The 14,642-nt window shown below is 41.2% G+C and overlaps 1 protein-coding gene across 3 annotated transcripts in view; it reads left to right on the top strand.

Annotated features, from left to right (window-relative positions):
* The window catches only part of ACOX3 (acyl-CoA oxidase 3, pristanoyl), a 66,405-nt gene that overhangs the window by 29,997 nt on the left and 21,766 nt on the right, over positions 1–14,642 (top strand). For all 3 annotated transcript variants that reach the window (XM_045018099.1, XM_045018100.1, XM_045018098.1), the window contains 5 exons: positions 8,010–8,106; positions 8,395–8,577; positions 10,759–10,881; positions 12,028–12,148; positions 14,029–14,151. In XM_045018099.1, the coding sequence (XP_044874034.1) occupies positions 8,010–8,106; positions 8,395–8,577; positions 10,759–10,881; positions 12,028–12,148; positions 14,029–14,151 (647 nt within the window). The remainder of the gene's footprint in view (positions 1–8,009; positions 8,107–8,394; positions 8,578–10,758; positions 10,882–12,027; positions 12,149–14,028; positions 14,152–14,642) is intronic.

The raw sequence follows: 14,642 nt of genomic DNA, 5'->3' as shown, positions 1-14,642 counted from the left end.
AGAACTCCACCCCAGAGGTGTGCAGCTCCTGGGTTGCAGTTTAACTCTCTCAGGGGACAATGTGTTGGTCGTGGAGCATTTAACACAGAGATACATTTTGCACGTATAACACATTATTTCTTGTTTACTTACCTGTATAAATCACAGGAGAACTCAGAGCATATAGAATGTAACATCCTAAACCCCTTGCCAGCTCACCCTGGCCTTGGGGGTCCCCTGCCTCATGCCACCCCTACATGCTGGGTTGCTTCTCTCTCCTCCACAACTGGAGACAAAATGGCCAAAGGCCTCAGATAGGTCAACGCCTCTCTATTTATAACTTTTAACCCTCTTTGTCAGGAGATGTCCTTGCCAACTTCCCCACCTGAGCAAAAACCTCTGCCAGGTGACTTTGGGGCCAAGGCAACCTCTCTCCTGCTAGACTAATTCTGCAGTTGGGTTGGGAGCCTATCTATTGTTCAAAGCTATTACATTTCAGTGGGCGAACATTTAAAGTCAGTTACCTTTTGTTGCCAGCCTTTAGATTTTCAACCCACCAGGGAGGCAAACAGACCATAGAGAAGGCAAAAGGCTGAAGCTTCAAAATGGAGTTTGCAGCTAGGTCAACATACATGGAGTTCATAATCTCACACAGAATTCATAAATTGTACAGACAGATTCCCAAATCGTCACAGCTTGTGACCTTTTTTGCTTCTCTGTAATATATATAAAAAGGTGTAAAAGGAGAGGTTTGGGAGGAGAGAATTTGGAGTTGGCGGTGAGTAGGGCAGCGTGTATTCTTTTTTCTCTGCTGTTTTTTCACCTTAGAAATTCAGATTTTGTCTGCCTAGAAGGCTCTCTGGCTTTTTCTACAGTAGCAAAATTGTTGATTCCTGAAAATGTACATCAGCAAATGATTGCGACTGAACCCAGTGCAAGTTCAGCTGTGACCAAGGCAAACTGTTTAGTACCCTTTCAGAAACATATAGGTTTGGTTGGCTTTTTTGCGGGGAAGAGAGGGTTATTACCACCTATTTCATTTCAATAACAGACTAAAACTTCGGAAAAATACAATATGTTATGAATCAACATCCACTAAGCCAACATCCGCTTCACTGAGGTGTGAACTCTCATATATAACCTGCTCCGAGATATTCAGGAGGTTCTCTAGAAAAATTATGGCAGGGCAGACTCAATGTTCCTGATACTACCAATTAAAAAAAAAAACCAAAACAATCCAAGGAGGTTGGGTCACCATCACAGTTGCCAACTTTCATGTGGTAAATAAGCACCCCGACTTTCACACTAAGCCAAAAATCAAGCTAATCCCATTTCAAAACAAGGCCAAAACAAGCCAATTCCTAAGAACCCCAACATTCTATGTGACTAGATCGCCCAGCGTGCAGTCTGGGACTGTGGTGGGCCCATTGTGCACCCCTGACTCTCTTCCCCTCCTTGCCCAACTTGCTCCCCCTTGCCGGGAGCTGATCAAAAAAAGGAAGCAACAAGCTACAAGCCAAAAAACTAGCCAACAAGCAACTCAGAAGCCAATTAAGCCAAAAACAAGCCCAATATCTGTGGGTTTTTTCATGGGTTAGGCACGTCGGATCACCATTTCTTGCTTTTTGCCTGGTGAGTGTGTGTTATAGCTCCCTTCTGTGAATCTGTTACACCCCTCAGCTAGGAAGACTTTGCTCTTCCATTTAAGTTGCAGCAGCTCATGCTTTTCGTTTCGGAGGTCGCCCGTTCAACTGTGTCGGCCAAGATGGCAGCTGTCACACAAGCTCACATCTTTCATAGGCCCCTTTTAAATACGTTATTAATTAGTTGTATTGTGGTAGCTCCTGGGAGCCTCAATCATGGACCTAGGCACTGCACAAACAGACCAAAAAGACAGGCCCCATCCCAAAAAGCTTAGAATCTAAATCTAAGCTGTCTTGTGAAACATCATGAGTTTGCACTGACTCTGACTGGCTGCTCACAGTAATAAAGCAAACAGATTGAAATATATTAACATGTTAAACAAATTAAAAACAGTCTATGTGAAGTTCTACAAATTTGAACACGCCCAAGTCAGGCAGTGCCAAAGCTGCAGTTCTCCTAATAACCCTGACTCTCACACAGTGCGTGTCCTGTATATTGTAAAGTCTCCATTTAAGTTTAATAATTCACATTGCACAGCAACTAATTAATGTTCTCCATCTTCTCTCTAAATTATTTTATATTTAAAAAAAACAACAAAAATCTTAAACAGAACCTCCTGGAGTGCACAGCCTAAGCTGTGATCGTAGTCCTCATCCTTCCTCACCCCACTCTGCAATTTGTCACTCCCGCTCATTTTGGCACATCTACAATTAAGGCCCCAGCCCTGCAGTAAGCTCCCCGCAGCCTCTTTCCGCACAGTCTCACCGGAACCAGTGTGGCTCTCCGCAGATGCAAGGGTCCACCCACAGAGAGCTCATTGCAGGATTGGGCCTTACTGTAAGCATAGTGAGGTGGGGGTCTCTGTCTTTCTGGCTCTTCCATGAAGTGCCGGCACAATTATAACTGCTATAAAATGAGGTGGGCGTATTAACATAGCTACTGTCTGTTACTGTTAGCGATGCAAGTTTCTACTTTTGACTCTTGCAATATGGCCTAAAAGGCTCCTTTAAAAACTTTTCCCCCGCTTCCTGGCACCCTTCCTTCTCTTCAACCTCATCCCTTTGTGAGCTTCCAGATTCTCAAATGTGTGACTGGTCTTCCTGTCTTTTGCAGGCTTTTCACCATCCTTCTATGCCCCCATTCTGCCCTTGGTCTACTTTGCCTCTAACATGATTTGATCATTGTGCCCTGTAACCATCACTTGATCCCCAAGCTTCCAATCCCTTCCCCCTGCTGGCTACATCTGGGTAGGAGGATTAAAGGGATTGTCACTTCAACATTCTCAAGATAGTCAAAAACAGAAGGCCATCAAAAGAGATCTGAGTGGGTTTGAAATTCCCCAAAAGCACAGTCTTGCCATTTGCACTGCAGGTAACAGCTTATTACTTTAGTATTGGCAAAGGGAGTGTGCTGCTTTTCCAGCTGCTTACTTTTATCCATGTTACTGTGCTCTAGATTAATGATTGTAGCATGATTTAAGGGAAAAGAGATTAACTTTGCTTGAAATGTTCTCTGCACCACTGGCGAGACCCCTGACAGAGAGGCTGCTGTGGGATTGTGACTTCACCCTGCCTCACTGTTCCAGGCAGGAATACGCATAGTCCAGTTTTGCGTCAGTGATGAATGGAGGTGGATGGTAGAAAAGCTCAGAGTACTAGATTTAAAACATTTCCTGTGTATATTATTTGTAAAATATTGTATGTGGGGCACTAATTAGCAGTGCAGCAGCACTGGGACACTGTTAACCCTAGATCCTTGACAGAGGCTACTATGGGGATGTGACTGCCCTTCTCAAGTAGGGTTGTGCATGCAAGAATGCAATGTTAATGGCTGCTGAATAGTGATGGGTGAAATAAGTTTGGAGAGCAGTATATTCATTACTTTGTTGGGATGCAGTCCAATGTTTAACACAGCAAGGAGTAAGGCACAATTTTTTAATAGTGTGAGTGATTAACCACAGGAACAAACTACCAGGGGAAATGGCAGAAGTCTAAATCAAGATGGGATGCCTTTATAGAAGATCTGCATTAGCCAAACAAGTTGAGCTCACTACAGCAGTTAAGGGGGTAACATTCGATGGCCTGTTGTGTTATACAGGAGGTCAGACTCAATCTAGTGGTCCCTTCTGGTCTTAAAATCTATGAACTTTTCAACTAATCCATGGCCAAGAACACACAACCGGAGGCAGACCCCCATGGAATTATCCCAACCATGTATATTTACAGATAAGAGCCATCTGTCAGAACACAAAATGAGTCGAACCCTGATCACACTAACTGTTCTACAATGGAGGCTATAGGAAAGGTGGATTCCTATGTCACCAGTACATGTACCTTGCCCATTGCATCGACTCTTGTGTGCTGTACAGTTACACAAGTAGCTCTTCCATTCATTTAAATGGATTTTCCCCTAAACTTGTTGACAAATCTGGTCTGTCTCTGTTTACTATGTTTTTTGAGAGAATAGCCATTCAAAATGTGATCTATAACTTTATGAAATCTTATTTATTTTTAGTATGTTCCAACATCACCTTCCAATTGGTGTGTATGGTTAACTATAAAAATATTTTAAAAAGCATAAAAGCTCTTGGAGAACTGGCTGTAGTTTCATAAGCCCATCCAAATCCAGGGTCCTACATGCATCTGCTTTTATTTTCATCATTAGTCTTCATAAACAATAAATCTCACTTCTTCACTCATGGTCGTTGTCAGTGGATTTGTAACTTATCTTGCCCAGTTATTCAAGCTTTTTAAAGGTTTTACCATTTGCTATATGGATTTATTTAGACATTAGCTGAGGAAAAAGCAGCAAATATGTAACCCATAAAGTGTAATACCAAGAAGATCAGTTACTGTTAAGCGAGTGTAATTTAATTTTCTGGTTCACTAGTTATAAGAAATGTGATAGTATGGATTTTTTTTCCATCAAGGTCATTCTGGATAATCTTTTATGCAGTATAGAGATGATCAAACAATACTCTGTATGTCTGGCATTTTGTTTTTATAGCTGGCCCATTAAGAGTGCTCAGTACAACAAAAAGCAACTTACTTTGTTAATTCTTTTCTTCCTTCTTAGAATTAGTAGGTGAGAATATTTGGGGAACTTATATTTTCATTAAATAGCTATACATCTTCAGTATGATGTTACAGAAGAGACTCACTGGACTTGAAATTGTGTATTAAAGGCTCAGAATATTCTCATGAGTAGCTTTATACAAGTGTATAGTCGTACTGAAATAAATGGAGCCACTCACATAAGTAAAATTATTAGCGTGCATAGGTATTTGCAGAATTGTACCCATATGCTAATTTAACACAAATCAGATTGGCTCTGTTTACTAAACTTTTAATATTGAGGCTGGATTTTAAAAGTGTGTGTGACTGAATGCATATCAGGCTTCCAATTAAGATTGAACTAACAGAGTGAGATTTAGCAGAATATATCAGATTTATGAATGGAGAGGTGATGCAAGCACATGAAATTATCCTTGTCTTCAAAGCATGGTTTGAGATAGTAGTGACCATCACTTTTTAAATCACTTGCTGCCTGAGGCATCTCTCTCCAGGTAGCAACTGCTGCCTCTAGTCCTGCTCCTACCCCTCCACAGGTAATGTCGGAAGCAACTCTTAATCAGGGGTGGAGCTTCCTTCTAGAATCAACAACAAAGGGAGAACAGACTGTGATAAGTCTTTTGCTCACCCTGTCCCCCATATTTTTTTAGAGAGAGAAGCTGGACTGGATGAGTCCATCCCTGACATTGGCTCAGCTATCTCAGATGGTTTTACTTATGCTTTGCCAACTCCTTGCCCACCTCTGAGTGGAAACTAGCTGTTGGCCTCTAGAACCTGCCCTCCCTCTTGTGCTTGCACAAGGAATGCAGGTAGCCCATATAGGGAAGTAAGGGGTATTAAGAACCAGTGTGGGTGCGTGAGGTAGGTTACAGTCTTCTCCACTGAAATTACTACTGGAAGTATTGTCATTCACTTCAATAGGACAGCTCCCAGTAGTAATAAGCATTACATGCCCCCATAAGTGTTTACAAGAGGAGACCCTACTGTAGTTGCACCTAGCCTGTACATTTTGTCACTAACAAATATTAGGTGGATACAGGCTGCTGGGGAGGTTTTTTTGCTTTGATGGTTTTATTTCAGGAGTGGGGAGAGCAGAGGGTCGCATATAAACCAATTTTTTTTTAAGATAAAAAAAATCAACACACCACACAACAACAAAACCCACATTTTTTGTAGAGGATCCAAAATGGATTTCTGTAAATATTGTACGAGACTCCACCACCCTCACCAAGTAGTACCTTACTCAGTGAGTAGTCCCACCAAAGTCAGTGGGTCTATATGCAGAGTAAGGGTTCAAGAATCTGATGCTCAGTTAAACCGCACATTTCAACCATTTGTATGAGTATATATTGCTCAGTCAAAAAATGCCTTGTATCTCTAAGCAGAATTAATACAATATGCAGATACGTTTCCTTGGAAATTACTCATATTTTTAAAGTACATGTAGCATTGCAAAGCTTATATAATTTATTGATGTGAAAGATCTGGCTCTCTCGCATGCTATTAAATATATTTGCCTGTATTGGCAAGCATGAGGAATTTGCTTTGATTATTAATACAGATTTTCAAGTAATATATTAGATGCTGAGATAGTCAGAAATGTAGCTGGTGTTATGATACCATGCCAGCCCTTACTTTCTATTTGGCTGAAAACGGCTAGTACACGATTCTCTGAAAAATGTGTCCTGTTTATGCAGCTTCTATCAATATTACGTTGGGTGTCAGAACTTAAGAAAAGATTCTCCTACTCATTTCTTTTTAAGATGCTACATCGCATCACCAAGCAAAAATCATAGCTGGAGCTCCTGTACAAATAATGCCTTTTTCCAGTTCCCTTTCACTGGGTTGGTTCTACATGGTTCTTGTTGATGTTAGATATTTGATCAAATTCAGGGCCCTGTTGTGCTAGGGATTGTGCAAACACATAGTAATAGACGTCTCTGCCCCCAAAGAATGTACAAACGTAGAACCAGACTGATTTCCTTATTTATATTGAGCATCATTTTACATCACGAGTGAGCCATTCAGTTCAATGGTATTATTTGTGGAGTAACACATGATTTGAAGTGTAGAGGAGCAGACTCACCTCTGCAGTGCCTTCTGCAGGTGACTTCCAGGAATTAGCTCATTCCAGCTCCTGAGCGCCCTCTGCAGGCCGGTGATCCGCCTGTCCTCTGGCCCCCATGTCCCTCCTGGACCCAGTGCCCTGTTGTCCAGGGTGCTGCCCCCTGGCAGTAACCCCCCCACACCACCATTCTTAGGGTCTCCCCTCCCCAGGGAACCCCACCCACTATCCCCACCTCGCCTCAGTATACAGCTACTGCCAGTCATTGTCTAGCCCCTGCACCCTGGGGCAGACTGCAGTATCAGCCTACTCATCACTGGCAAGGTTGGGTTTCGACCTGCTGCCTTTGCCTACCCCGGGTTGACCTCTGCAACCCCCAGTACCTTTTAGCCCAATGCTAGGCCGCAGCCTGGGGCTTTCCAAGCTAGAGCTCTCCAGCCTTTCACCAGGCCTGCTTCACTCAGGTACCCTGTCTCTGGCACCCTGCAGTCAGGCCCAGCTTCCTCTACCACCAGAAAGAGACTATTTGGGCTCCTGGCTCACAGCCTTTTTATACAGGCCAGCTGTGGCCTGATTGGGGCGTGGCCCAGCTGCAGCCACTTCCCAATCAGCCCAGTTTAGCAGCTCCCAGCCACAACCTTCCCCCAGGGCTGTTTTAAGCCCTTTTAGGGCGGGAGTGGGGTAACCACCCCGCTACAACAAGTTAGACAAAGGTTTCATTGTCCCCATTTGTATATCGATGGGAAACTGAGGCACAGAGTGAAATTGCTTGCATAAGTCCATCTCTAGTGTCTTAACCATAAGACAGTCCTTCCTCTCATTGCTTTTCTTTCTGCAAAATATCTTTCTTTTAAAGGTAATCACAGGACATTATATTTTAAATATTAGCTGGTCGAATGACTCAGCAGAAAGAAAATACAGGTGAGGGTCTTTCCTGAAGGCATAATATTTATTTCCAAAAACCAAAACAAATTTAACATAAGAAAAAAAAAAGAACAGAAAACGTACCCAGCTTGCATTTCATAGAACCTTTTTATGTGGAGACCTGTATTCTCACAGGCATCGTCCTCTCTGTGGCAGAATCTGACCCTAAAAATACCTGTGTTGTGATATTATTTTCAGTTCACTGATCTGCATTAAATCTTCATGCAGCCATTAATTCATCATGGCAGTCTGTTGGGGCATATACCCAAGCTATGTTGTGATGAATCTGCCTGTTTTATTATTAATATATTTATTTACTTTAACAGATTTGCTATGTTTCACAATGTCAAGATACCTAAAGAAAACGTATTGAACAGAACTGGAGATGTCACAGCGGAGGGAGTATACGTTAGCTCATTTAAGGTATGAAATTAACTGTATGTGCAATGAATCCAGTCTATTAAATATACTATGAAGGAATTGTTTGTATTTTTTTTTTTTCAAATCAATTAACTGCTCCCTTATATTTTCGGGGCTGAATCGTTTTAGCATAGTTTTAGCCATGCATTTGCCATTAAAGTCAATGGGTGCTAACTCCTTGAAAGTATAACATTTGGCATAACTACCAGGATTCTGATGTTGCAGGTTGTGCAATTATGAAGTTATGGAATGGCTGAACCTGCCCATTTAGCGTGTCTTTTATTCCCTCAGGATCTCAAGCAACGTTTTGGTGCTTCTCTTGGGGCTCTGTCCAGTGGTAGAGTTATGATCATAGGCATGTCTGTGGTTAATTTAAAGCTTGCCTTATCAATAGCCATTCGCTTCTCAGCCACACGCCGTCAGTTTGGACCAACAGATGAAGAAGAAATACCAGTCCTGGAATACCAAATGCAGGTACTAATTAAATCTACAATGTGGCATTTCATTCAAATCTAGGGAATGAATTCAAATATAAAGCAAGATCCTCAGCACATGCAAATCTGCATTGAAAGCAATGAAGTTACAGTAGTTTACACCAGCTGAATGTCTGGCCCTATAGAGTTCCGAAGGCTTGATTCTCAGTAAGACGTGGTCTGCACTACCAACTTCTCTAACCACACCCCTGACCACATAGTTATACTCACCTAACCCGCACTGTAGACGGAGCTATGTCATTGGGAGGGCTTCTCCCACTGAGATAGCTACTGTCTCTCAGGGAGATGGAGTACCTAGGCCAACGGGAGAATCTCTCTCAGCAGCATTGGTTGACTCTCCACTAAGCACTAGCTGCTGCAGCACTGTAATTGTAGACAAGCCCTTAGGCCCCTTTACATCACTCTGGCAATGTAAAGAGGCCTTAAAGCTCACACCGCTCACCTTCAGAGAGGTGTAAACTGGCTATGTAAATAAGAATCAGACCCTGGAATACTGAAACCCCAATACATTGTTGAGCTCTTAGAAGCAAATTTCTGACATTGGTGGGAGGGAGCTTATTGTTACTTTTCAGAAACTCTGGGTCCATATCAACTTTCATCATGCTTTCTTTTGTGTTGGTCTGCCCTACATTGACATCATCTTCCAGTCTATTCCCAATGCAGCTGCTAAGATCATCTTCCTCACCTGTTGTTCTGAACATGTCACCCCATCTGCTGAATCCTTCTCCTGGCTTTTACTGCTCCACTGCGTCAAATTCAAGATTCTCATCCTGACCTTCAAGGTCCTCACAGCTCTGCCCCTCTCTATTTATTTGCTTTGGTCTCACATTTCATTTCTTCCATAGTCCCTGACTACCCTCTTTTCCACATCTCCCACAACCAATGTTGCACCTACTTCCATGTTGCCCCCTCTCCATGGAGCACCTTCCTTCATCTGACCCATAAGGGCTGTACTCTAGATCATCCGCAAGAACCACTTCTTCCTTGAGGCTGTCAAGAAACAGACAACTAATCATAGATAAGTTAGGAGCAGTCAGATACCATTGAAGTGTAAATTATTTAACAAACCAAGAAGTGCATAATTTATATAACACCTGTACCTCTTGATTATATTTCTCTTTCTCTCCTTTTGATTTGGCTTGTCATCTTCAATTGAAAGCTCTTTGGGGTAGGGTATTTGTGTGTAAACATTGTCTACAACATTGTGGGTATTAAAGAAAACAAGAAGAATACCCTCCACCTTACCATTGGTTTTATCAATGCACAGTTCATTAGCATGTTTGTGTGCATTACTTTAGCCTTTTTTCTTTATTAACCTTTGAAATATAGAAATAATTATTTGTATTGCTGTAGCCCATATCAAAAGCTGTACAAACACAGGATAAAAAGATGGTCTCTGCACCCAAAGAATTTCAATGAACCAATGTGCTGGTTTAATCTGATGTTTATCAAAAATTAATAGGAATCATGAACTTGGATGGTGTCACCATGAGCATCCCTGTGAAGAAGGTTCATTTACTTTACTGATTTAAAGAGCCATTGCAAAAATAGCTAGTTGGGAATTTTTCAATTTAACATTTTTCATTGAAAAAAGGCAATTTGTCAAAACCATAACTGTTCACTGGAGAGGGTTGATTACAACAAATTTCTCAATCCAAAGAAGTTTTTAAATTGTTAAAATTATGTTTGAAATGAAAAACTCCAGTCTTCTGGTTCAAAATGACTTTTCATTTAAACTAATTGTGGGAGGGAAAAAAAACAGAATCAAAACATTTCAAAATTATTGAAATGTTTCAATTGACCCAAATTATTATTATTATTATTATTGAGGGGGGGATTTTGGTTTATGAAAAGTTGACTTGTCCTGATTTGCGATGGGAATTTTTTTTTTGAAATCTCAAATTTTTGTGGGACAGGCAAATTGTTTCCCATCCAGCTCTAATTACTAATTGAACATAACCACAAACAATATAGTCTGTATTTGGATAGGATATTGGGGGTGGGAGGGCAGATGCTTAATAATTAGAAGATTGAAGTTGAAATATGGTAGTTTTCTAGAAACTGAAACAATATACCATAGGGGTTCTGAGTATCCTTGGAAAAGCCCCTAATAATATGTATATATCAACCTTCCCTCACACAGATTTAATTTTCTTTCCAGCAATGGCGTCTGCTTCCCTATCTGGCAGCTACATACGCCTTAGACCATTTCGCCAAGTCTTTGTTCATGAACTTCATAGAATTTCACATAGGTCTTCTGATGAAGGATAAGAGTCCAAGACAGGTGAGATGTTTATACATATCCTTTTAATTGCAACTCGGGTTTTCAGTGCAGTAAACTTCCAATTGTTGATCAAAGGACCTGTATACACACGTGGCTCAGAAATTTGGGGAAGAGGGGAGAAACATTAGTGTTAAAGGCCAGGAAAGCAGTTAACTGATCACGGGTTTATGTTCTGATGACTTCAATGGGATTTAAGCATACATTCAAGTTCTTTCCAAAACAGAGATGTTTCTTCTTGAATAGGGGCCTAAGTAATTACTGGTCACTGCACCTTCAATGGGCTCTTGCAATATGCACTACTTATACTAAACAATCTGTTCCACCTTGTATTTAGTTGTGACACCTTTCCCAGACCTGAAGAAGAGCTCTGTGTAAGATCAAAAGCTTGTCTCTTTCACCAACAGAAGTTGGTCCAATAAAAGATATTACCTCATCCACCTTCTCTCTGCATTGCTTAATGAAGATTCAGTTTTGGTCAACTGAAATTGACACTGCATGAGACACATGACAGAGAGTTTCTGTCATAAGCCAGAACAGTATCTTTTCAGAGTCAGGCTCAAGTTTGCAATTCAAGTTAAATTATTTTCAAATGTATTAACTGTTAAATATGAACATTTATGAAATGTGGGTTAAATGAGCAGTACAATGAATTTCTTGGCAATCTCTGTAAAGGAAATATTTTTCTCTCTCTGCACCTGTATAGGGCCTGACTATGAGCAGCATAAGTGCACTATATAGTTTTTTATTGTTTTTTGTAAATAGAATGATTTTTGTAATAACTTAAGGTGGAATTCACCCCTGTGTCAAGGTCTGCACAGTGATTGTTTATCACTTCATCTCACTTAAACCCTCGGGCTTTGTGCAGGTCAAGTTATGGTGTATAGGCCTTGCACCCTGGTTAGTGTGTATTATGTGTCTCCTTTTGTGACCAGTCCATAGAGGATGTGGGTCTGTTTACAGCTCACAGCTAGAGAGCCTGGCTCTTTTTTGTTCAAGAGGTATTCAGGCTTTTAATACCTGATTCAATCCCTGGTCTTGGTCAAGACTGTGGCAGTCACATGGATGAATTTCACCCTTAGTTTTTTGTGTGTACTCTTGAACTTGTTTTGTTTAAAAAACTTTACCATTAGCTTACTTTTTACAAAGGCTGAAATTGGACGTGAGATTCATGCCTTGTCTACTGGTGGTAAACCACTGGCCTCCTGGACTGCCCAGCAAGCGGCCCAGGAATGTCGAGAAGCTTGTGGAGGGCATGGTTACCTGGCCAGTAAGTTACAAACTCCTGAATAGATACAGTCAGTCAAAGATTGTTTGCGCACATTTCTATCACAGTTTTTGTTGTGTACAAATGTATTCATCGGTGGCAGTAAGTTTTCAAAAGGGCTTTGGCCCGATCTTCCTTTTTACAGATGGTGACGGTGTCCCCAGGGTACAACCTGGAGCTGTCAGACCGCTATGCCCCCTTAATCCTCCAGCCTGGGCTGTCTCCCACAATGCTATGCCAGTGACAAACAGCCAACCCCTCCAGGTGCTATTACCACTCAGCCATCAGCATGTGGAGACTCATACCCAGCAGTCACCCCAGAAATATACCATCTTTCACTGCTCAAGCCTCCCTTGGACAGTGCAAGCTCATTAATTAGTTTGTCACTCCACCAAAGGGACGTGCAACAGTCCTTTTAAACCTGAGCTGAGATTTCCCAGGCACTTTAACCAACACCACACAGTGTTAGGTAAAATATAAAACAGATTTATTAACTACAGAATGATAGATTTTAAATGATTATAAGTAGCAAACATAGAGATCAAAGTTGGTTACATAAGAAATAAAAATAGAAACGCAGTCTAAATTCTGACTTTAACAGACTACGGCCATGTCTTCACTAGCACTTACGTTGGCAAAATTTTTGTCAGTTGGGGTGTGAAAAAAACATCCCTGGCATATGCGCTCGTGTGCACAGCGCTGTATTAGTGAGAGACCCCCTCCCACCAACATGGCTACCGCCATCCATTGAGCTGGTTTTATTATGTCGACGGGAGAGCTCTCTCATGTCGGCATAACGCAGCTACACGTGTGCTCTTTCAGCTGCACAGCTATATCAGTACCGCTGTGTCACTGTAAGTTTGTAAGTGTAGACATGGCCTAAGTAAGATCTGAATCAAATAGCTCTTCTCACCCTAATACATGTTACAGGCAGCTCACAGTCCTTAATACACAGGCTAGATTCCCTTCCCAGCCTGAGACCAGTCTCCCCGCTTCAAACTCTTTGTCTTCCAGATGCTCTCCCAGGTGTTGAGATGGGGGAGGAGAGAGGCCAAGTGATGATGTCACTGTTCCCCTTTTATACTTTCTTCCAACTGCTAGAAAGATACTTGCTGTGAGGTGGGGGTTAGGTAGCCCTCATTGCATACCTGCCCTCTCTGAGAAGCGTCTGGAAGAGTGGATTCTTCCTGATGGGCTATCAACGCCTGTCTGGCCAGAGATAGTTGCTCCTTTGTTGCTACTGAAAGGCTAGCTGTGGGCATTCCCCATTTCACAACATATTTCAGTAACACAGAGCAGTATTTCATAACTTCACATACAATGATAGCACATATAATTCAACAGGATTTTAATGTTCAACAGATCAAAACTTTTTAAATGATATCTCACAAGGCATTCTCTGTACAAAACATATCATAATCATATCACAGTGGTGAAGATGGGGGTTCCAGGGTGCTATTTTGAGGTACGGAGTGTCACACAGATCCAGTTTGCACATGCAAAATCTGCACCCACAAAATGAATTTCAGGCGCAAAGTGTAATATTTGCACTGGCCATGAGGCAGTTACAGCTATCCAAAGTGCCATTGCAGTTCATTTGAAGGAGAAATATAGATGCAGATGTTGCACATGCAGATTGCCCTCATAAAATGGACGTTATGCTTCTGAAAATTTGCCCCCATGTATTTAGTTTTGTAAACAAAGGGTAACTTTTCAGCATCATCTGTTGATAAGAATAATTATATTGATTATATTGGAAACTGATTCAGATTTCTTATTTTTTTTAAACTCACAGAATAATTGTTTCCAAGTTCTTTTGACCTATATTTGTATAATGATTGAGTAACATTACGTATTAAAATTTGTGACTTTTCTTTTAAAAGTGAATCGTCTAGGTGATATTCGAAATGACAATGACCCAAACTGCACCTATGAAGGAGACAATAATGTTCTGCTTCAGCAAACCAGCAACTACTTACTGAGCTGGGTGAATGCTAAACACCAAGGTTAGCATGCAGTACTGTATCTTGTTTTAGATTTAGTGGTGATTTGGTAACAAGACTAGGAGATAATTTCATACTGACAGAATTTATTTATGTAATCATTATTTGTAGATCATAAATAATGTTCTAGGTACCTTCATAAACAAATGTCTTGATCTCCTTCTCTCTATATTTCTGTTGCATCCATCTCCACAGTAGCTGGACCTCATTGTAACTAGTTGTTTTCCATGTTGTAAGTAGGTAGTTTTGAAAAATTAACATGATAAAAAGTAATGTAGGGATTCAAACTCCCAAGTCCACTGGAAGTCATTGGAAGCTTTCTGCACCGAGTGGGGCCGGGCTCTGTGGTCCTTGAAAAATAATATAAAGGCAATCTATCTCCTACCACCCTTACATGCATTAAATAGCATCTGAATCCGTGTCAGTCATTTCAAATGAACTATGGTACTAGGCACTGAGCGTACAGGTTGCAGAATGTTTAGCCTAACTGAATA

This window comes from Mauremys mutica, chromosome 5, assembly GCF_020497125.1.
Source record: "Mauremys mutica isolate MM-2020 ecotype Southern chromosome 5, ASM2049712v1, whole genome shotgun sequence".
NCBI lineage: Eukaryota > Metazoa > Chordata > Testudines > Geoemydidae > Mauremys > Mauremys mutica.
This window is presented reverse-complemented; position numbering and strand designations above follow the sequence as displayed.